General features: G+C 39.5%; 1 protein-coding gene across 1 annotated transcript in view; it reads right to left on the bottom strand.

The window, feature by feature from the left end:
* OTC (ornithine transcarbamylase) overlaps nt 1-23,462 on the bottom strand; it is a 68,466-nt gene that overhangs the window by 5,465 nt on the left and 39,539 nt on the right. The window contains exons 5-9 of the mRNA XM_065916466.1: nt 13,797-13,950; nt 11,682-11,804; nt 4,811-4,864; nt 4,581-4,730; nt 892-1,029 (exon numbers count right to left, since the gene is read on the bottom strand). Of these exons, the coding sequence (XP_065772538.1) occupies nt 892-1,029; nt 4,581-4,730; nt 4,811-4,864; nt 11,682-11,804; nt 13,797-13,950 (619 nt within the window). The remainder of the gene's footprint in view (nt 1-891; nt 1,030-4,580; nt 4,731-4,810; nt 4,865-11,681; nt 11,805-13,796; nt 13,951-23,462) is intronic.

Genomic DNA, 23,462 nt, shown 5'->3' with positions numbered 1-23,462 from the left:
ATCAAAGAAGCACAGTGTTGTTGGGCAGTTTTCCTGCCTCTGTTTCTAAATATGTGATATACAAGAATGAATTGTTCTGGGAAGTGCCTAATGTCTTTTAACAAATTTCTTTTTATATCTCTACCTGAAGTAGACTTTTTTTGTTTTCCAGTAAGACCCTAACTGATATAGTAATGGAGATCAGTTAAATCAGCAAAAACTAAAAAATGGTGGTACTAAATTATGGCACTGGAGTGTTCCATTTTCCAGAGAAAAACATGGTATTTGAGATATTGTAAAGCAGAGATGTGAGGTTAATGTTTCCAAGAATAGTGGTGGTGAAGATGAAACTAGTGGCATTTTGTTAAAGGGACTAATAATTTTTAAGAGTAGTCTTGCTGCAATTTTGGTAATGTTCTATACCTAAGAACAAATGTCTCTCTACTGTATAAAGCCAGTAGAGAACCAAACAATTACCTAGGCAATGATAGAAGGGAAGAAAGAGAGGAGGAAGGAAATAAGATTTCTTTGAAAGCCCATTTTGTGCCAGGCACTGAATTAGGGGCTTCTGTAAACATTAACAAGGGGATTATAAAATTTCTGTATAAGAATTATACAACCTACCATGGTTGACAGGCAATGGTGACTGGTGTTCAGGCTGATCAACAACGGTAAGAATTTTTACTAAAATAGATATATTTACATAGGGGTCAGTCTTACTCCATTAAAAATACACTATACATGCTTTAAGCACTAATGATCTATTGTGAACTTTCTGAAAAAAAAGATACCATATGAGCAAGTAATGTATGTGGGTAATACCAGCTGCTTATTGTTTACCAAAAGGCGTGAATGACCAAGTTGGGGCCACACAGAGAACTCCCCATCCTCCAATCCCCATTTCTTGCTTACCATGATTGTCCACTTTCTGTTTTCGGCCTCTGGGAATACAAGAGATCGTGGAGAATAAAACACTTCATCGTCCACTTCTTCTGGCTTTCTGGGCAAGCAGTGTAAAAATGTCCAGTCAGGGGCAGCAACTTTAGCAGTCTACAGAAGAAATGGAGATAAGACTGTGTTTTGACTCTTATATGTAGCTATCACATTTGTCTTCTTCAGAGTCAGCATCTCTGACCTGGAGTCAAGTGAAGTCACTCAGTTGTGTCCAACTCTTTGTGACTCCATGGACTGTAGTCTGCCAGGCTCCTCCACCCATGGGATTTCCCAGGCAAAGATACTGGAGGGGGTTGCCATTTCCTTCTCCAGGGGATCTTTCTGATCCAGGGATCGAGCCCAGGTCTCCCGCACTGCAGGCAGACTTTTTACAGTCTGAGCCACCAGGGAAGCTCAAAGGTCCATGCAGAGGGAGAGATAAAGGGGCAAACTGAGGATTTCAGCTCACGGCACCCAGCAGAAATGTATATGATGCTTTCAGCTTATGAAATTTTCTAGTCATTTTTTTAATTTGGAAGATCACCACTCCAAATAAAACCACTAATTCAGTTTTCTAGTACTCTGTCTAGTGAGATGGTGGACCTTTCAGTAAAGAATTCTACTAGGGTAAGATGCAGATGAGAGCAAAAATCACCAATTAAATCCCAATGTATTGGGTTCGCCAAAAAGTTCATATGGGTTTTTCCATAAGATGGTACAGAAAAACCGAAATTAAAAATTTGGCCAACCCAGTATATTAAAGGTTGCCTTTACATGATTGTATTATACTTTTTAACCTGCCTCCAAATTATGTTTTTTAGCACTTTAAGCGAATTTAATTACTGGTTAAAACAATGTTGAAAAAGAGCACTGAGATAGGAGTGCATTAAACAGGATTATGGGCACTGTGCACTAGGTGATTCATTCTTCATGTAAATGTTCTAACAATTCTAATTTTCTCTAACAGTTAATTCCTAAAAATTACATTTTCCCATTCATTTTCTTTTTTTTTTTTTTTTTTTTTTTTTTTTAATATTATTTTATTAGTTGGAGGCCAATCACTTTACAACATTTCAGTGGGTTTTGTCATACATTGACATGAATCAGCCATATAGTTACATGTATTCCCCATCCCGATCCCCCCTCCCACCTCCCTCCCCACCCGACTCCTCAGGGTCCTCCCAGTGCACCAGGCCCGAGCACCTGACTCATGTATCCCACCTGGGCTGGTGGTCCGTTTCACCATAGATAATATACATGCTGTTCTCTCAAAACATCCCACCCTCACGTTCTCCCCCAGAGTTCAAAAGTCTGTTCTGTATTTCTGTGTCTCTTTTTCTGTTTTGCATATAGGGTTATCGCCACCATCTATCTAAATTCCGTATATATGTGTTAGTATACTGTAATGGTCTTTATCTTTCTGGCTTACTTCACTCTGTATAATGGGCTCCAGTTTCATCCATCTCATTAGAACTGATTCAAATGAATTCTTTTTAACGGCTGAGTAATATTCCATGGTGTATATGTACCACAGCTTCCTTATCCATTCGTCTGCTGATGGGCATCTAGGTTGCTTCCATGTCCTGGCTATTATAAACAGTGCTGCGATGAACATTGGGGTGCACGTGTCTCTTTCAGATCTGGATTCCTCAGTGTGTATGCCCAGAAGTGGTATTGCTGGGTCATATGGCAGTTCTATTTCCAGTTTTTTAAGAAATCTCCACACTGTTTTCCATAGTGGCTGTACTAGTTTGCATTCCCACCAACAGTGTAAGAGGGTTCCTTTTTCTCCACACCCTCTCCAGCATTTATTGCTTGTAGACTTTTGGATAGCAGCCATCCTGACTGGCGTGTAATGGTACCTCATTGTGGTTTTGATTTGCATTTCTCTGATGATGAGTGATGGTGAGCATCTTTTCATGTGTTTGTTAGCCATCTGTATGTCTTCTTTGGAGAAATGTCTGTTTAGTTCTTTGGCCCATTCATTTTCCCATTCATTTTCATTGTTCATTTACAGATTCAAAACTACATTCCCTCATAAATTCTTCCCTCAAAATTATTGCTTTGTGCTAAACCTTTTTTGTTTTGTTAAAAAAACACAATAGAAAATGGGCAAAGAATATGATATGATATAATATGAAAGAATATGATAGCAGTTTATAGAAAAACATATAGAAATGGCCAATAAACAAAGATGTTTAACTTCATCAGTAATCAGAGAAACACAAATTTTAAAAAGCATGAGATACAGATTTTTTTAAATTACAAATGTAAATAGCAAATAAGAAATGGAGAGAGTGGTGGAAGTTATAAATTGTCAATTCTTTTTGGATGGGCAGTTTAGCAGCATTTCTCATATTTTAAAAAGTATATACTACTTCACCCAGAAATTCTTCTCCCTAAAAGAATTCTATTCTCTATAATACCTGCACAAAGGAATATATATATTAAGGATCTTCATTGCAGCATTGTTTGTAATTGGGATAATTGGAAATAGCCTAATTTTTTGACAGGAAACAGATAAAATAAGGCCCACTCATACTTTGGAATTCTATGCAGTCATTAAAAAGAAGGTAAAATATCTAAATGAATGGACAAAAAATTCTAAGGTTTGTGAAGTGGAAAAAGTAAGTCAGAATAATATGTCTAATCTACCATTTATGATAAAGCATTAGAGGTGTAGGGGTGTGTGTGTGGGTGTGTATAGGAATATGTAAATACACAGAAAAGGTCTGCAAAGAGACACATCAAATTGTTAAACAGTGGCTACCTCTGGGAATAGTCACTGTTAAGGGGCTAGGGCAAATACAAATACATTTTCATTTTATTTTTCTAACTTTATTCTATTGTCATGTATAAATAAGAGGCTTGTATTTATATTTTAAATATTTTATCAATAAAACATCTATTGCAATTGCTTAATCCCTTTCTCCACCAAACAAAGGAGTTGCTCTGCAGACAGAATCCCAATGTACACCTGACTTTTAGGATATTCCTGCAGGACAGTGGTTCTCAATGCTTGACCCTGGGGCAGCAGCATTGCACCACCTGGGAACTTGGCAGAAATGCAAATTCTTGGGTCCCACTCCTGACCTACTGATTTAGAATCCCTGGAGAAGTGGGGTCCTGCCAGCTGTGTATTAACAACTCCAGTCAATTCTCAGTCACGCTCAAGGTTGACAAGCCATGCTTCAGAGCTTAATGAAAGGCATCAGAATAGATGGAATTCCTCTGGGAGTGCCCTGGAGGCAGTTAGCAAAACTAAACTGGACTTAAAGAGTCCTTGAAAAATAGAGGCAAGGGTTAGCCCAAAGTACAGGCCTATGGGGCTTTTCTTAGAGCAGAAATCAAAAGAAACTGCTTGCAACAGAAGTCGCCTAGTATATCTAAACAGATCATCAAGCATTCTGATGCCTCTGCTGTTGAGAGAGGGAAAGGCTTGCTTCTCTCTTCTGCCTGGGTTTCAATTCCTTCATCCTGGACAAAAGTGTCTTTCCAAAGGGCAGAGCTCATCTTCAGGAGGAGAGAAATCACTGGGGGATACAGTCAGTGTGTCCTTGGTAGGGAAGGAAAGGACGGTCTGCTCTCCCAAAAGTGATTGAGTGATTAGCTGATTCTGGCCTTTATGAATGGGATTAATGAACCTTCAGAGAGACATCAATTTGTACCTTCATTGTAACCTGGTAACCTTGGAAAGCCTGGAGCCGCTTTTTCTTCTCCTCTTCTTGTCCCATGCTTATCCAAGTGTCTGTAATTAATACATTGCCTCCACAAGCTGCTTCCAATGGATCATTTGTCAGCGACAGCTTGGTACCGTTCTGGCATACACAAGCAAGCTGGTTAAAGAACTTCACGAGACAGGGAAAGACAATGACACCTTTACATATAAAGAGCATACCTCCTTGGCATACTGCTCCGCCAACTTGGTTATACTGGGATCCGGCTCATAACCCTGCAGGGGAAAGAATTAACTGTTATTTGGTGTTTTTTTTAAAAATTATATATGCCTTCTTATATATGATCACTTTCAACAATTCTGCTCTCTTTCCTGTTTCTGCTTTAAGTCATAGCCCAACCTACTGAACATGCCTACTCCCCATGTTCAGTAGAATATGATGTTGACATCTAGAATTTCAAAGCTTAAGAGTGCTTTTGGGAATTTAAAAAGGTAATCAGTTGCCCCATTTTGCTTTGATTGTTTTTGACCTCTTTAGTCCTAAAGATAAACGGGGTGTGGTGCTTTCCAGCTCTTGGTAGCACCTTTTCTTGTTCCTCTAATAGTTTAAGAGGATTGTATACATAAGTCTAAAACTTAACTGCATTTTTGTCTCAGAGTCTTTCTACAAGCTGTTTTTTTCTTTTCTTTTTTTTTAATGCTTTTGTTTTCCTTTGGTCTGAAGTGCTTTTTCCCACCCACTCCATGTGGATTAATGCTTTCAGGTCTCAATGCTCTCAGCTCAAATGTTTCCTCCTCAGAGAAACCTTCCCTCAGCGTCTCAGCTAAATACTAAGAGCCCACGCACACATCTTAGTCTCACCAGCCAGTGATCTGCAGGCAGGGAGCTGGCTTTGAAATGGCCTTTGCATAGCAAATATACTGTTTTTGCTGAAATCTATGTGTTTGGGTTCGTTTGGTGAGGGCAGGGTCAGGACTTGAGTGAGGCACTCACTCACTGACAGTCGTGCAAACATGAATTTTGCACCCTAGGTTCCTTGCTTGCTCGCTCTGGTCTCAAATTTAGGTGAGGGGACACTGTGGGAACAGTTGAAGTCCCCCCAACTCTTCTAGACCCCACAGGTAGCCTGTCTGCCTCCATCCTCAATCTCCAATCTGCGCTGTACACAGCAGCAAGAATTATCTCCGAAGCCTTCAATGTTTACCACTTGTTCTATAAGTCGAAGCTGATTAAGGGTATCAAGGCTCCCTGCCGACATCTCTTGCTTCTGTCTCTTTTAATTTTTCTCAACATCTTGCTGCAGGAAAGCCAATCTCATTGTCATACTTGTACACGTCTTGCCCTTTGCTGCTGTCACAGCCTTTCACCCTTGAACACTTCCCCCTCTGTCCCCTCCTGGGCGTCTTTATTGGAACATGTCAGCTCCTCCTTTGTCAAAACCCTGGGCCAGCCCCACCTCCAGACCCTCCAAGTGAAAGGCTCGTCAGTCAAAACACCACCATTATTCTCAGCTTCCCCATCCTTCTCATTTTCCTGAATTCTTAGAATTGATTTATGTCTCATTTTTATAAACTCTCAGTAGGCCACAGTGATGGGTGTGGTATGCCACCCAGGTCGCCTTCGTGAATAATGGACTTGTGCTCCAGCTGCTGCGCATGCGCTGGAAGATGGCTTTCAGCCGTCAGCCCTAGTTGGGCGCTGGCGCAGCTGCAGAGATGATGCACCCAAGGTCGCACACCCTTCCAAGGCCACCTGCATTCAGGGACTGATTGACAGAGGGACATGAAAACCTGACTCCCTCCTCCCAACCTGCGACAACCCTAAATGGCCATCTCAGATCTAGAATTCTCTATCAGGTCAGCTGGGGCTGCTCTCGGGCCTGCATCGCAGTTTGACTTCTGTTTTCTTCCTCGCCCTTCTCAAGGGCACGCTGTCATCAACAACCTGCAGTCTGAACTCTGTCTCAAGAGTCTGCTTCTCAGGAAACTCAGCCCACAACAGGGATGGTCAGGTTTATTCATTGGAAATTGCATTTATTTACACGTGTTTATCTATCATGGTTCCTTCTCTCAATAAAAAAATTCTTGAGGATAGAAGCTATCAGATGGTGATGATTCCTGCAGATCTTTTCGCAGCTTTATCACCCTCAATAGTCATAAATTCTGGAGCTTTATTTATCGATATTTGGGGAAGGTAATTAATAAAGGCTTGCTAATTTAGTAACTCATGTTGTGACCATTCATACTGGTAAACATAAATGAAGAGGCTTGGCTCTTACCCCAGGTACCTCCTGCCCTGAAAATTCAGCCTTCCCTCTGGAAAGCAGGTTTTATACTTCCAAGTATAATCATTCTTAGGAAAGGAATCAATAAGTACTTAGAGAATCAACAGAGTGGTTTGGAAATTACAAAATCACCCAACCTTGCATGCATTGGGCCATGACTGAGAATACAAAGAGGAATTCTTTACTCACAGCTAAGCTTTCAGTACTAAATCACTCATTGGCTTTGACATAAATCTTAAAACCAGATGAAGATGATTAACAGACCCAGTTCAGTCTAAATACTCACTTAGAACAATGTTAAAATCATTACCACCAATAGTTTATGGAACAACTTTACAATTCAGGACAAAATTATGTATTCTCAAACATGTAAATTATTCTTGGTTAAAGGATGGGGAACCTGCTAGCTTTATCTTTAAAGGAAATGAGTCTGCTTATAAATTGATGGAGCACCTTCTACACTTCAGACTTTCCAGAAGACTTTTAAAAACTCTTACTCCCACCCAGATTTAACCAGGTTTTAGTACTTGTTATCATTTAAATGAGTTTTTGCATAAGAACAATACTGAAATTACTCTGTAACATTGGAATTTTTTCCCTTTGATGTTAATAAAACATCTTGGACATGCAATAAATTGTTTAAATCATGTATTTCTCCAACAGAATTAAAACCTTTCCAAAAACACCTTATGGCAGGGAACAATCATTGTGAATATATATTTTATCTGTAAAATTGTTTGTATTAATATAGAGCCCTTCCTCAGACTAGATTTGCAGCAAGAGTGTGCTAAGTTTTCCCATAAAATGAAGAACTACCTTATTCACATGTCAGATCTGACCTTTTATCTGTTTTTGCTGAACGAGAGAGAATTCTCTCTTATAAGAGTTAGCTCTCTGAGTCCCCAAAGTTTACTATATATAACAGGGTGGCACCCTATGCTACCTACCTGGCATTTCTTCCATGGCAAGTGTATTAGGTAGAAGAATGTCTTCCAAACATTTATTCCACACCAGAACCTCAGAATGTGACCTTTTAAAAATATATTTATTTATTTGTCTATGTCGGGTCTTAGTTGCATCCTCAGGATCTTAGTTTCAGTATGTGAGATCTTTTATTGCAGGCCACAGTCTCCATAGTTGTGGTGTGCGGGCTCCAGAGCATGTGGGCTCACTAGTAGAGGCTTATTTGCTCCGAGGCATGTGGGATCTTAGTTCCCTGACCAGGGATCGAACCCACGTACCCTGCACTGCTAGGTGGATTCTTAACCACTGGACCACCAGGAAAGTCCTAGAATGTGACCTTTTTTTAGAAGTAGGGTCTTTGCAAATGTACATAGTTAAAAGGAGGTCATACTGGGCTCCAAAATCACTGCAGATGGTGACTGCAGCCATGAAATTAAAAGACACTTATTCCTTGGAAGAAGAGCTATGACCAATGTAGACAGCATATTAAAAAGTAGAGACTTTACTTTGCCAACAAAGGTCCATCTAGTCAAAGCTATGGTGTTTCCAGTAGTCATGCATGGATGTGAGAGTTGGACCAAAACAAAAGCTGAACACCAAAGAATTAATGCTTTTTAACTGTGGTGTTAGAGAAGACCTCTTGAGAGTCCCTTGGACTGCAAGGAGATCCAACCAGTCCATCCTAAAGGAAATCAGTCCTGAATATTCATTGGAAGGACTGATGCTGAAGCTGAAACTCCAATACTTTGGCTACCTGATGCGAAGACCTGACTCATTGGAAAAGACCTGATGCTGGGAAAGATTGAAGGCGGGAGGAGAAGGGGACAGCTGAGGATGAAATGATTGGATGGCATCACTGACTTGATGGACATGAGTTTGTGTAAGCTCTGGGAGTTGGTGAGGGACAGGGAGGCCTGGTGTGCTGCAGTCCATGGGGTTGCAAAGAGTCGGACATGACTGAGCAACTAAACTGAACTGATAGTGGATTAGGGTTGGTCTAAGTTTAATATAACTGCTATCCTCATAAGAAGAGGAACATGTGGACAGAGAAAACGGGCCTAAAGGAATGATGGAGGCAAAGGCTGGAGTGATGCAGCCACAAGGCGAGGAATACCTGAAGTTACTGGAAGTGGGAAAGAGACAAGGACGAATCCTCCCCTAGAGGCATTGTGAGTTATGTGTAAGTGTGGTGGTGGGGTGTGGTCCTGCCAACACTTGGATTTTGGACTTCTAGCCTCCAGAGCTGTGAGAGAATACATTTCTGTTGTTTTAAGCCGCCCAGTTTGTGGGAATTTGTTATGGCAGTCCTGGGAGACTAAGGCAGCAGGGTACATTGACTTGAACAGGTTCAGCAGGAACACCAGGGGAAAGTATTTTCTTTTGCCTTGTTTGTTGCATTTGGTTTTGGCAAGATGCAGCGGACAATGCTGGTGCTCTACCCAGAGGCCCTCAGAGGACCCCGATCTATATCTTTTGCCCCCTCTCCCCTTTGCAGTGTGCTTTTAAATATACTTATTTATTTATTTTTAGTTTTGGCTGTGCTGGGTCTTCATTGCTGCACCAGGGCTTTCTCTAGTTGCCATGAGTGGGGGCTACTCCCTAGTTGCGGTATGCAGGCTTCTAAAGCATGGGCTTCAGTAGTTGCAGTTTGTGGGCTTAGTTGCTCAATGGCATGTGGATCTTCCCTGACCAGGGATCGAACCTGTGTCCCCTGTATCGGCAGGCAGATTCTTAACCACCAGACCACCAGGGAAGTCCCCATCAGTGTGCTTTTAATACCTAACACTCAGCTCTTCTTTAGGAGATGGCCCTCTGACTCCCCAGCTGCTCTTCCTGCCAAAGTGGGAAGCTGCTATATTGGGCATAGAGAGCTCATTCTGGTGCTCTGTGACAACCTAGAGGGGTGGGATGGGGTGGGGGGTGAGGTTCAGGAGGGAGGGGAACATATGTGTACTTGTGGCTGATTCACATTGTTGTATGGCAGAAGCCAGCCCATATTGTAAAGCAATTATCTTCCAATTATATATGAAAAAAAGAATCCAAAGGTAAAATCTGAAACTAGTAAAAAACAAAGAAAAAATTTCCAGGGGATTCACCACCGACCTCTCCGCACTGCCCTTGACCAATGACTGGTTCCAAGGATAAAAGTCCATCCTCCCTGTCTCAAGTTGGGACAACACTGGGGCATAAAACCTCCACTCCAGAGCTCGCCTGTTGGATCAGCCTGAAGCACTGTGCCTGACATGGCATTTGGGTGACCAGATCACTCTAGTTTGCCTGCGGCCTTCCTGGTTTTAGCACTGATAGTCCCATGTCCCTAGAAATCCCTTAGTCAATCTCAAACTCAAGAAGCAGAAGCAGAAGCAGAGAGTGAGTTTCAGGCCTCACACACTCACCTCTGAATGTCTTAGGTTATCAGAGTGAACTATGGCAGTGACCACTGAGATAACAGCAAACACATGCTCAGCCAGAAACACATTGGTGCACAATATTATAAATCATCGTCCTTTAATGGAAAGGTCAATTCTGTCCTTTGTTTCTGCAATGGCTTCTATTTAGGGGCATTTTCCTTCCAAAAGATTCCTGATCAGAAATCATAACTAATAAGAAACGTAACAAAAGAATTTAGTAGAGATGGGTTATGTAAAAGGTTCTGTGGGGATCGCTCAGAACTGGTTTGTGTATGAGTCACTTGTAGGATTAGTTTTTATCCTCTAAAAGGCCTACACATTCTGTATGAGGCTAGGAGTAACTTTTTTTAAATTTTTTTGAAGTTTAGTTGATTTACAATGTGTTAATTTCTGCTACACAGCAAGGAGACCCCATTTATATATAAAAAGAACATACATACATATATGTAAACATATAATACACATATTCTTTTCCATTCTGGTGTATCACAGGGTAGCAAATATATTTCCCTGTGCTGGACAGTAGGACCTTATTGTGTAGCCATCCTATATATACTAGTTTGCATCTAATAATCCTATACTCGAAGCTGGGAGTATTGTAACATAGGGCATCTCTTAGGAGAATCTGCACTTTTTTATTTTAGTGTATTTATTTATGAACTTATGTGATTATGTACGTAGAACATTTACATGCTAAGAAATTTAAACCATATAAAAGGATATATTGCAGAAATAAAGTCTCCCTCCTACGTCTAACCTTGAACCTCCCAGCTTCACTTCTCACAGACAACAATTATTACAAGTTTCTTGTATATCAAAAGGGTTATTTTGGACCTATAAAAGAAGGCACGTTCCCGTTCCCATACATCCTGTGAGAGATTTACAGCAGGATAGGAAGTAGGGTAGGTCAGCTTCACAGTCAGGATTCAGATTTAAAAGGCTGAAGGACCCTTGGATTTGAGTTTTGAAACACTAAGCTGATGCAGACGCCATCACTGTGTCCTTCACATTAGACTGAATTTTTTTTCGCCAAACTGTAATATTCGAACAATGACAGCATCTTCCCCATGCCTTGAGATTTCTAGGCTGTCTGGATTTCATTATTTTCTCCAGCCTTTGTGGTAGCAATACACAAGAAAGCCAGTCATCATAATGGCTGGTTTCAGGGCATTCAAAGGGATAATTCAGACATGCTTTTAACACAGAAACTCACAAGATGAAAGGCATCAGCCAAGATTATCTCTTTTTGTAGAGATGGGAAATTGGACACTCAAGAGGCCAGATAGCTATAATAGAAGGGACAGCAACATAACCTAAATTTTGTGGCCTCAACTGTGCTCTCCTTGAATGGAAGAGAGGTTTGTTTTTCACTAGGTAATTGTATCTGGGAATGATTTCAAAGGGGGGTTAGTTTCAGGCAGAAAGTTTCCCTACCTTTGGGGTAGCCACCTGAAGGTGCATCCCGAATTTCGCCGCACTCATCATGATGGAGTGCAGGATGTTATTCCCATCCCCAATCCAGCTGAGGGTAAGGCCTTTCAGAGAGCCATAGTGTTCCTGAAAGGCAAGGGATAGAAGAAATTACATTCAGGAGAAAATCCACTTCTGTGAAACAATTATTAGAGTTACTATAAAAGAAACAGTCCACATCTCAATTTTAAAATCTTTGTTGGAATGAAAAAACTACTTTTTTTTGCATTATACAGAGCAATTTGATAACATGAAGGTACAATCACCAAAAAGAAGTCCTGATCACCAAAAAATATCCTAATATCTTAAGCCAAGACATCATATGAACATATGAAGACTCATATTTTCATATATTGCAAATCTGAATCTTTGTTGCATTTGTTCTTTCATTCAACAAATTGAGAACCATCCATGTCCAGACACTGTCCTTGGCCCTGGAGATATAACAATGAACAAAGGAGACAAAAACCTCTGCCTTTATGAAGCTTATACTTGTGGAATAAGAGAGGGGAAATACAATGCACCTAGAACAATATAGCATAAGTTTGAGAATGTTCCTGTTTATATAGCTGAAAAACCATTAATATACTTGCTTTCTTATGGATATTGACATGGACAGTTAAAGTATGAACACATGCTTGGAAATCATAAATACAAACACCAGGATAAAATGTCTTTGAGGGGTTGGAGGAAATGGGATCAAAGATAGTTACACAATGGACTTCAAATGTACCTGTAATATTTTTTGGCCACACTGCATGGGATTGCAGGATCTTAGTTCCCTGACCAGGGATTGAACCTGCACCCCCTGCAGTGGAACCCTGGAGTCTTAACCACCAGACCACCAGGGAAGTCCCTGTAATATTTTACTTAAAAACAAAAAATTCTAAAGTAAGATTTGCCAAAACTGCATAATGGGCACATGAGTGTTTGTTTTACTCTTCTTGAAGTGTCTGTAGGTTTCATCTATTATATACATTTATATATTTACAAATGTAAAGAGATTTAAATGTAAGTGTAAAGATTTTAAGATTTTTAAAAGAGAAAGGCTAACTAATTTGGAGATCACAAATTAGTTAAGTGGTTAAGCTAGGATGTAAATCCATGTCCATCTGATTTAAATTCCATGCTATTAACAAGCTGCTATTTATTCATTCAACTCCTACTTTGAGCATGTCTGTTATGAAGGCATTGCACCAGGTCCTGCAGGGGACAATATGATGAATAGAACATTTAACTGTCCCTCATGAATATATAAACTAGTAATGATGAAACCCCAGCAAGAAGCATTAAATTATCTGGCATATATGTAAAGCCATACCTACAAACAGCTGCTTGGTGTCTAACATAGTATATCCTCTCTGCATTCATCTTATCTTCATCACCAAAGAGTTTCATTTTGAGTTTAACCTCACATTTACATGTGTGTAGCATAATCAAATGAGGAGCAAAGTGGACCTGTTTACCCTGTCTCCCGGAATAGTTCATAGATGCAGAAACCATGGTTGTTAGGATTCCCAGTGGCAAGACTATGTAAATTGGCTGTGGCAAACCCAACAGGATGAATCTTTCAAAGTTACTCAGATTCATAATTTGAAGGGACATGGCTAAATCTGCACCTCCATTCTATGAATTCTGCATGCTCTTAACTCCAGTCTTAAGCAGTTTATTAAAGTAATAGCAAACGGCCTTTTGCTCGGAAAGTGATTTAGTAATTGGCCATTTTGAATATTCAAAGCACTCTCCATCAGTCTTCACTCCCAAATCACAGAACCTGATATATTGTGCATGACATAAAGATGTTTCCATTTTCTGGCCTCCAGCACTCCGTGTTCATCCACTGTTAAGTAAATATGGCACCCAAAAAGCAAAGGTTTGAGAACTGAAGTGTCTTCTAATCTGTTTTCAGTAATGCCCTATCTTTCTTGGATATCAAGTTGTACACATATGCTATGCATCTCTCCCAAGATGTTATTTGAAAACAAAACACCAATACCACAATTTAAATGCTTCCATTTAGAGCTACTTAGGAGTTATTTATTGATTTTGCTCTTGTGTGAGGCAAAGAAGTAAGCCAACCTGGAGCGTGAGGTAATCAGCCAGGATCTGGATAGGGTGGTACAAATCCGACAACCCATTGACAATTGGAATGGATGCTTCTTTAGCCAGGATGTCCAGATCTGATTGTTTGTACACTCGCGCCAGCACGGCATCTGTCATGCTAGACAACACACTGTGGCAAACCAAGAAAAGATCATCCAAGTTGATTAGGCTTAATAATTCCTTCTTAATGTAGGATCTTAAAGAGTCATAAGAAATGCTAATACATGAGAATTTTTACTGTTAAAACTACCTTCAACATGACAGGTTTAAAAGCTAATGATAAATATGTAGTCATTACAGAAGCCAGATGTTGTTCCCCTGATGTCTTAGCCAGTGACCCCTGATTTTAGTATTTTTTGTGGTGCTAAGAAGCCAATTGTGGGCCCATCAATTGTAATGATGAACTATAATTGATATATGGCAGTTGGTAAAGTTGAAAGGGACAAGACCAAAGACAAGATATATAGAGAAAAATCAATAAACTGGATTGTGGCATTTGGGATGGGGGACATCACCCCTCAAGTATGTAGTTTCACTATAAAATGGAAAGTAGCAGTGTGGCAACCGTAGGGGTGCACACACAGATTGTTTTTCAAGAGAGAACCTTCTGGAAGGAGTGCCGTTAGCTGACAGCCTCCAGCTGCTGCACCTTTGGGATCTGCCACAGCATTTCTGCCAAAGCCTCACCCTCCCCAGCCTGTTCCCACCAAGGGCCAAGCACAGTGGGGTCCCCAGAGCTGGGCCATTCTGCCTGACGTGGGACGTCTTTGTTGGGCAGCGAAGATGGATATAATTATTCTAATTTTATCGCTGAAGGACCTGAAACACAAGTTTAGTAACTTGCCCCAGCTCACACAGCTAATTACATTGGAAGAACTCATCTTCAAACCAAAGTCAGTTTAATTTCAAAAATCCATGTTCTTACCATTATAATACATTGCCTCAAATGTGCAGATGATAAAAACCTGGAATGAGGATCTGGGATCCAGAGCTTAAATTCTCTCCATGTGTCAGAGTGATGGTGGTCCCTCAGCTGAAGTTTTAGCCTTACAAAAATAACAGGGATGGCTTTTTGTTTAAAATCTTGCTTTTTTCATTATTATGTCTTATTTCTTATTAAAGGGAAACCCCACAGCAGAGGCTTCTAGTCATTTCAGTTTTAAGGAACTCTTTACAATGGCAAAAAGGGAAAACTTCTCATGATAGTAGTTTTATTAAATATAGAGTCATTATTATAAGGTATCCTTATATCTTATAGGTTAGTTATTATAAGTTAGTCTTATAATAAGTTATTATTATATGGTAGACTTTGTAATTTTGACTCTCTAACTTACTAGCTGTGTGACCTTGGACATGTTATTTAATTTCTCTATAACTTGGTTTCTTCATCTGTAAAGCCCTAATAACGGTATCTATCTCATTGTGGTATTGTGAGGGTTATATGAGATAACCTATATAAGATGCATAGTATGATGCCTCGTTCATGGTGAAAGATCAAAACGTAGTTGATGATATTACCATGTCAAAAGAAAATGTATAAAAACTAAAGCTAGTATGTATTTAGTAAGTATTTCATGGATTTATATTTAAATCATCATATATTGGAAAATTAATCCTTTTTATATGTCTGCGTAACAGACTGGTTCCAAATCAGGAAAAGAGTATGTCAAGGCTGTATATTGCCACCCTGCTTATTTAACTTATATGCAGAGTACATCATACGAAATGCAGGGCTGGGTGAAGCACAAGCAGGAATCAAGATTCCTGGGAGAAATATCAATAACCTCAGATATGCAGATGACTCCACCCTTGTGTCACAAAGCAAAGAAGTAAAGAGCCTCTTGATGAAAGTGAAAAAGGAGAGTGAAAAAGTTGGCTTAAAACTCAACATTCAGACAACTAAGATTATGGCATCCCGTCCCATCACTTTATGGCAAATAGATGGGGAAACAATGGAAACAGTGACAGACTTTCTTTTCTCGGGCTCCAAAATCACTGCGGATGGTGACTGCAGCCATGAAATTAAAAGACTCTTACTCCTTGGAAGAAAAGCTATGACCAGCCTAGACAGCATATTGAAAAGCAGAGACATTGCTTTGCCAACAAAGGTCCATCTAGTCAAAGTTATGGTTTTTCCAGTAATCATGTATGGATATGAGAGTTGGACTATAAAGAAAGCCGAGCACCAAAGAATGGATGCTTTTGAACGGTGGTGTCGGAGAAGACTCTTGCGAGTCCCTTGGACTGCAAGGAGATCCAACCAGTCCATCCTAAAGGAAATCAGTCCTGAATATTCATTGGAAGGACTGATGCTGAAGCTGAAGCGCCAATACTTTGGCCACCTGATGCGAAGAGCTAACTCATTTGAAAAGACCCTGATTCTGGGAAAGATTGAAGGTGGGAGGAGAAGGGGATGACAGAGGATGAGATAGCTGGATGGCATCACCAACTCAATGGACATGAGTTTGTGTAAGCTCCAGGAGTTGGTGATGGATAGGGAGGCCTGGTGTGCTGCAGTCCATGAGGTCGCAAAGAGATGGACATAACTGAACGACTGAACTGGACTGATATGTCCGAGACATTATTCACTCAGTCCATAGAAAACTGTTGGTGCTTATAAAATTCAAGCACCATTAAAAAAATTCCTTTCTCACAGGGATTAGACAATCAAAGATTGAAAATCATATTCCTGCAACAACATTTTCTAGACTTGGATTTATTTTTTCAGCTGAGATGTGTGGCCTGTGGAATCCTAGTTCCCCGACCAGAGATGGAACCCATGACCCCCGCAGTGGAAATGCAGAGTCCTTGGACTCATATTTTTTTTTCATATTTTCATAATTTCTCATACCCATAGCTTCCAGATTTTCATATTTCATGGATCAGCAAAATTTCTCAAGCCATATGGCAATCAACATAAGATTTCTAACTTTTTGTTTAGAAAACTAAGGACATGAGAAACAAACAAACATATAAAATATGTTAATATCTTCATTTAGTAAAAGAAGACATTTTAACAACAAAAAAATATGTGAATGACTTAATCTCAAAAATCATCCTTGAGCTTGAATTAATTTTGCTTTTTGAAATTGAGTCTATTGTCTTTACTTTCTCATTTTAAAACGTCTGATGAAAAATTCCTCTGGCAGGGCATCAGGGGAGGGGGTCACAACTTGGAAACCAGTGCTCTGAGCTGTCTAAGCACATTGTACATTGCAGTTTGAAAGAGGTGACTGAAAGAGCCACTTTAGAGTTTCTCCTGCGAAACAGGTGATATTTGATTGTTGACTAAGGTCAGGATCTTTAATTTTTTGCTGCATATGAAAGTCACCCAGAGAATTTCTTATGCATAATCTCTATCAATTTTGTCAGAAAAATATAAACTCTAGAGGTGCAACCTACTGATCAGCATTTTTTAAGGCTTTCCAGGAAATTCCAGTGTGCAGCCAAGGTTAAGAACCAAAGCTGGAACCTCACTGCTCAAATAAACAGTATCAGCATCTAACCTGGGGCTTATTAGAACTGCAGAATCACAGGCCCCGCCCTGAATCAAAATCTGTATTTTAACATGGTTTCCAGGTGATTCATTTGCATTTTAAAGTTTGAGACTTCTTATAAAGAGGAAATTGATGCCACCATATTTTCAAAAGTACCATCCATTCTTTTCTTTGAAACCTAACCCACTCCACAGAAATCAAGAGATCAAGAGATGGCAGCCCACAATGACAGAGGACTTTGTCCACAATCTCATTGGCAGAGAATGCTTTCTAGTTCAGTTGAAAGAGAAAAGCATCTCAAATCCTGAAAAATGAATCATTTACTCTCTTCCATTAAGGCCTCCATCTTTAGAGCAACCACCTAGCTTGATCAATCTCATGCCCTAAGGCAATGGTTCCCAAACTTAGGTGTATATTAGAACTAAGTGAATAATAAACCACAGAGGTCCAAGCTCCTGAAATAGAGTAGACTGGGTCTTTGTACTTTTACCAAGTTCCCCAAGTAACTCAGATAACCTTCCAAAGTTTTTGAACCACAGTCCTAAGACATAGGCTATTATATTAAAAGAATTTTAGATCTTCTCCCCTTTTTTCAAGATCACAGTACAAATTTCCTTCACAGTACAGATATACTGACATTTCATACTACAGAATACAGGTTTTTTAACTCTACATTGGGAAAGTTATTTAGATTGTGGTAGATATCCCAATAAGGTCTATAATTATAAATAATTATCAATTTCCTTTTTCAGAAGAATTGGTTAATTTTATGATAGTTAAAATCCTATGAGAGAGCAGTAGAGGGGTGTTTGACCCCAAAGGACATCTTTAAATATGCATCACTTCCCTCAGTGTGTAGAGATCGGATTAAAAAAAAATCTGGATTAGCAGATTGCCCTTGACCTTCTGGAATCTCCCAGTCAGAAAAACTGATCTGACTTCCGTTGTAGCCTCTCAGATAGTTGTAGGGAGCTAGTACTGTGGGCTGCCAACCTCTTGGTTCATGAACTCTACAATGCCCTGTTTTGTAAATGTTATCTTAATCTCATAGTTGAGAAAACCAAGGCTTTTGAAAGCCTTGAAGTAATTACAGCAAGGTTAGGAAAGATTGAAGAAAGGTGAGGCTGACAAAGAGAAACACTGGGAGAGCAATTAGAGAAGTCAATGCCCTATACACTTGAAATTTTCAAGAATATTGAAAAAGGGCAGTTACTGTTCCCTGCCTTGAACAATCCCAAGAGTTCTGGAAGCAAAGAAGCCAACAGGCAAGCAGGTATTTACTTGCCCTGTTTATAACATGGACTTCGTATCCCTGGGACCTTTATGGTATAGTCTCATAGAATAGTGACTGGTCTGCTTTTTGAGGTTGCCCAACACCTCCTAGAACAGAGGTTCTTGACCTTGGCTGCACACTAGTATCACCTATGAAGCTGTATAAATGCTGATGCCATATTCAGTCCTTTGGAAGTTTAAACCAGAAGCTGTGGTGGGGGATTCACATCCATATTTGTGAAGCTCTCCAAGTTAGTCCAAACTACAGACAAGGCTGAGAACCATTGTCCTAGAAAACAGAGATAGTGAGGAGGTGGTAGGAGAGTGGGATACTCTGCTTCTGGATGGAACAGTGGATCAGTGTAGAGGAGGAAAGTCTTGGTAGTGGCTGAACTCTCAGACTTTAAGAAAAGTAAAAGATAACAACACAATATGTTACGCTGGAAAGAACAAGATCTCATACACATAAAAGAAGTACAGCTGACCCTTGAACAACGTGGGTTTGAATTGCAGAGGTCCACTTGTAAGTGCATCTTTTCAACAGTAAATACTAGAATATAGTACATGGTGGGTTGAATCCATGGATTCTGAGTAACCACAGATACAGAGGGTGGACTGTAATTTATGTGTGGATTAACTCCTGGGTTGTTCAAGGGTCTGCTGCATTTTCCTTTCAGGTCAGTCACTACCAAGAGCAGTGCCATGGCAGGGGCAGTAGCTATAACCTTTTCTCCCCTCAACATTTGTAAGCATCCCTAGTGCCCAAATTTTGGTCTTAATATTGTGCTAGACCTAAAAAAGGAACCACAAACCAGAGGCTAGTTAATTCCATGTCCTTCGGCAGGATAAAATCAGTATAGTCTGCAACACCCTGTTGTTGCTAGGAAGCCAAAGATATTTTTAAAATAGCAGGGGCAGTGCTGAAAGGAAAAAGGACCAGCTTAACTGTTTGTCAAGTTGTGAGCGTTTATAGCAAAAGTCATTAAGTAAAGCAAGCTGTGCTTATAAAAAGGCCATGAAGCTCATAAGAAAAGAGTGAATATAAAGAAAATGTACAAAAATATAATTGTAATGTCAAAGAAGGATGACTATTACCATTACATTTAAATGTATTTACTCAAGTAAGTAGGAAAATGCTTATATGTAACTGTATAGATACAGATAGATATTTTGTGGGTTTTTATTAAGTATATTTCTATTCATAAAGTATAGATATCTGCCATTTTTAGTGTGTGTAAACCACAAATAATTAAGACAACTTAGAAGTCAAATTGTCCCAGAAATAGTAGAAGCTATCACATGAATGGAAAAGCCCCATCAGCATTTGCAGTCTTACATGAAGTGATGTAGAAAAAGAATCCTGCGGCTAACTAGCACCTATTGTCATACACAATTTCCAATTAGAAAGATGATACAACCATTTATTCCAAAATAAATATTTAGTTTACTGTCCTGACAAAGAAATCTAAATTTTCAAACTCACTTTCCTGTCACTCTGGGAGTGAAACCTCTTGGTGACCCAATTAATTATAAAACAATGCCAATCATTGTTTTATATTTTAAAATATATTTTAAATATTGAAAATATATTTTAAAATATTGAAATCAGGCCAGGTTAATATAGCATAAAAATATTACAATGAGTCATGTCCTGCCAGAGACTGAAAAAAAATAAAAATTGAATGATACCCTATCTTTTAACTTCTTTAATAAATGAGAATTCATATGAAAAACAGAAGCAAGGATCCTATGGAAGACAGGAGAAGCCCCTCTACCCACACAGGATGTTCTTGTCCTAATACCCAGACTCTGTGAGTGTTACCTTACATGACAATGGAAATTTTCCACGTGTGATTCAATTAAAGATCTTGAGATGGGGAGATTATCCTGGGCTGGGTCTAATCTAAGAGAGAGGTTCCTTATAAGAGAGCAGCAGGAGGGAGACAACCCTGGAGGTCCAGAGGTTGGGGTTTTGTGCTTCTACTGCAGGGGGCACGGGTTCAATTCCTGGTTGAGGAACTAAGATGCTGTAAGTTGCACAGGGAGGCAAAAAAAAAAAAAAAAGTAAGGAGAGAGAGAGAGAAAGCAAAGCAAGAGGTCAGAAGTAAGAGAAGATGCGGGTTATGTTGCTCGCTTTGATATGGAAGAAGGAAACCATCTGCCAAAGGATGTAGGCAGCCACTGGAGGCTGGAAAGACCAAGGAATTGGATTCTCCCCTGGAGCCTCCTGAAGGATCACAGCCCTGGGGGTTCATTTTAGACCTCTGACTTGCAGACGTATAAGACAATAAATTTGTGTTAAGTCACTAAATGTATGGTAATTTGTTAAAGCAGCAATAGGAAACCAGTATCAGATCCCATTCTTAAAATTGAAAACTAGGTGATAAAAATATATTCAAACTAGTGGATGGCAGCTTGAACTTAATTCATCTTGAACTTAGCAAGTAGTTCCCAAACCCAACCAAAATTAAGTGGTCACCAATCTGCTTAAGCTGCATTCCTAGCCTTTTGAGATGATTTTTCTTCTTTCCAGTCTGCTAGAATTACACACACGCACTTAAATTCCAGGATCGTGTAAGGATAAGAATAAAAGTAGGGGCAAGAATGTAAACAAAATTAAATCTATGATATTAATAGCATTGTGCTTAGTTTTACTGTTAAAAAATTAATCAGCTCTCTAATCACTGTGGTGTTTTATGTGTATATTTTCCTTTTTAAACTATTTAGAGCATTCAAGGAAGTTTAAAATGCTAAGCTTGTGATTAAGTTAAATGTTTTAAAGCATTTGATTAAGTTGCAATCAGTGTTTAAATGGTTGATGAGACTTGTTTTGTTCATTTAATATGTATTTGATTTAATGGCTGTATAAGTTAATATGTGACCATTTAAAGCAATTGCTCTGAAACTTAAACACAACATCAGAATCACCAGAAGGGCTTATTAGAACACAGCCAATTGTGTTTCTGATTCAGTAGATCTGGTTGTTGTTTTAGGGGCCCCCCAAAATTTGCATTTCTAACAAGCTGCCATGTACTGCTTATGCTGCTGGTTTGGGGACCACACTTTGAGAACCATTGAGGAATATGAGAAATGAAATATTCCCTGCCATATCAGTAAACAAAAGATGTCACAGTCGTCAGTGATTAAAGCTACCATGGACGGTGAGCTGGTGAGCCCTGAGAAAACTCAGGATGTGAAAACACAAGTACTGGCCTCAGACAACTGAGGTGCATATCAAAGGAATGATTTTGGTGAGTCAGACTCTTACATCTTCCCATACATGGAAAACCACTAAATTCCTTAACTTGGGATTTCTGGCTTTCTACATTCAGACGATCTGCCCTTTGTTGCAAAACTTCTATATAACCTGTCTCCTCTGAGCAGTTCTCTTGGGGTTGCTTGAGATGCTGCCTCCTGGACTTGAAGTCACAAAAATTCATGCACAATAAAACATAACTCTCAACTTTTAGGTTGTGAATATTTGTTAAGTCCATAAATACTTGCTCTTTTTTCTAATGTTTGTTCTTTTATGTTTATTGAAATGCTAAATTCATAAGAATATTATATTGGACTTCCCCAGTTGCTCAGCAGTAAAGAATCTGCCTGCAATTCAGGAGACATGAAGACACTGGTTTGACCTCTGAGTCAGGAAGATCCACTGGAGGAGGAAATGGCAACCCACTCCAGTATTCTTGCCTGGAGAATCTCATGGACAGAGGAGCCTGGCAGGCTATAGTCATAACTGAGTGACTAAATAAAACAAACAAAAATATTAGCTATTTTTTCTAATGTTTACTCTTTTTATGTTTATGAAGTGAAGTCGCTCAGTCGTGTCAGACTCTTTGTGAACCCATGGACTGTAACCTACCAGGCTCCTCTGTCCATGGGATTCTCGAGACAAGAATACTGAAGTGAGTTGCTGTTTCCTTCTCCAGGGGATCTTCCCAACCCAGGGATCAAACCCAGGTCACCCACACTGCAGACAGGTGCTTTACTGTCTGAGCCACAAGGGAAGCCCTTTTATGTTTATAGAAATGCTAAATTCATAAGATTAAGATATTGAACTGTAAACAAAAGTACAAAGAATAGGGAATATTTCTATAGACAATAAAAGCCTCTTGGACATTAAAGAATCTATGAGCAAGGGGGAGCATGACAAAGCTTAATAGAAAATGTCACTTTAATCCTTCAACCACAGAAGCTGCAGGTGAAATGGATTCAGTGATATGGGGGAAGGAGCAACTCCTAAGCTGTTTTCACATTGGAATCACTTGGGAAAACAAAGATATTAAAGATCTTTAAATAGTCAATATTATTTTGTCAATAATGTTGCTTTCTGCTTTATGTTTAAAGGCACTGTAAATCATAGAGAAATCACCATTCTTATTTTTCTTCCAGTCTATTAAAATCTTAAAAAAAAAAAAACTTTTCACTGGAAACAATGACAAACCTGTAATTTGAGCTGGACTTACAGGCCCACTAACAGTAACCTGGGCTTTCTATGTTGTTGTATAGTTGCTAAGTCACGTTCGACTCTTTTGTGACCCCATGGACTGTAGCCTGCCAGGTTCCTTGGGCCATGGGATTCTCCAGGCAAAAATACTGGAGTGGTTTACAATTTCCTCCTCCAGGGGACATTCCTGACCCAAGGATCAAATCTGGGTCTCCTGCTTGGCAGGAGAATTCTTTACCATGGATTCACTGGGCTTTCTATATAGCCCTCCAGAAATTTAACATCCCAGCTTTAAATATTGTAAGAGCTGTCTTATGTGTTACAAGTGAAAGGTTGACAGAGTTAAAAATACTCTCTGGCTCTGTAATGACTTTTCATTTTGGTCCCTCTTCATTTCCGTTGAACATATAGTTTTGTTTG

This window comes from Muntiacus reevesi, chromosome X (genome assembly GCF_963930625.1).
Source record: "Muntiacus reevesi chromosome X, mMunRee1.1, whole genome shotgun sequence".
Taxonomy (NCBI): Eukaryota; Metazoa; Chordata; class Mammalia; order Artiodactyla; family Cervidae; genus Muntiacus; species Muntiacus reevesi.
This window is presented reverse-complemented; position numbering and strand designations above follow the sequence as displayed.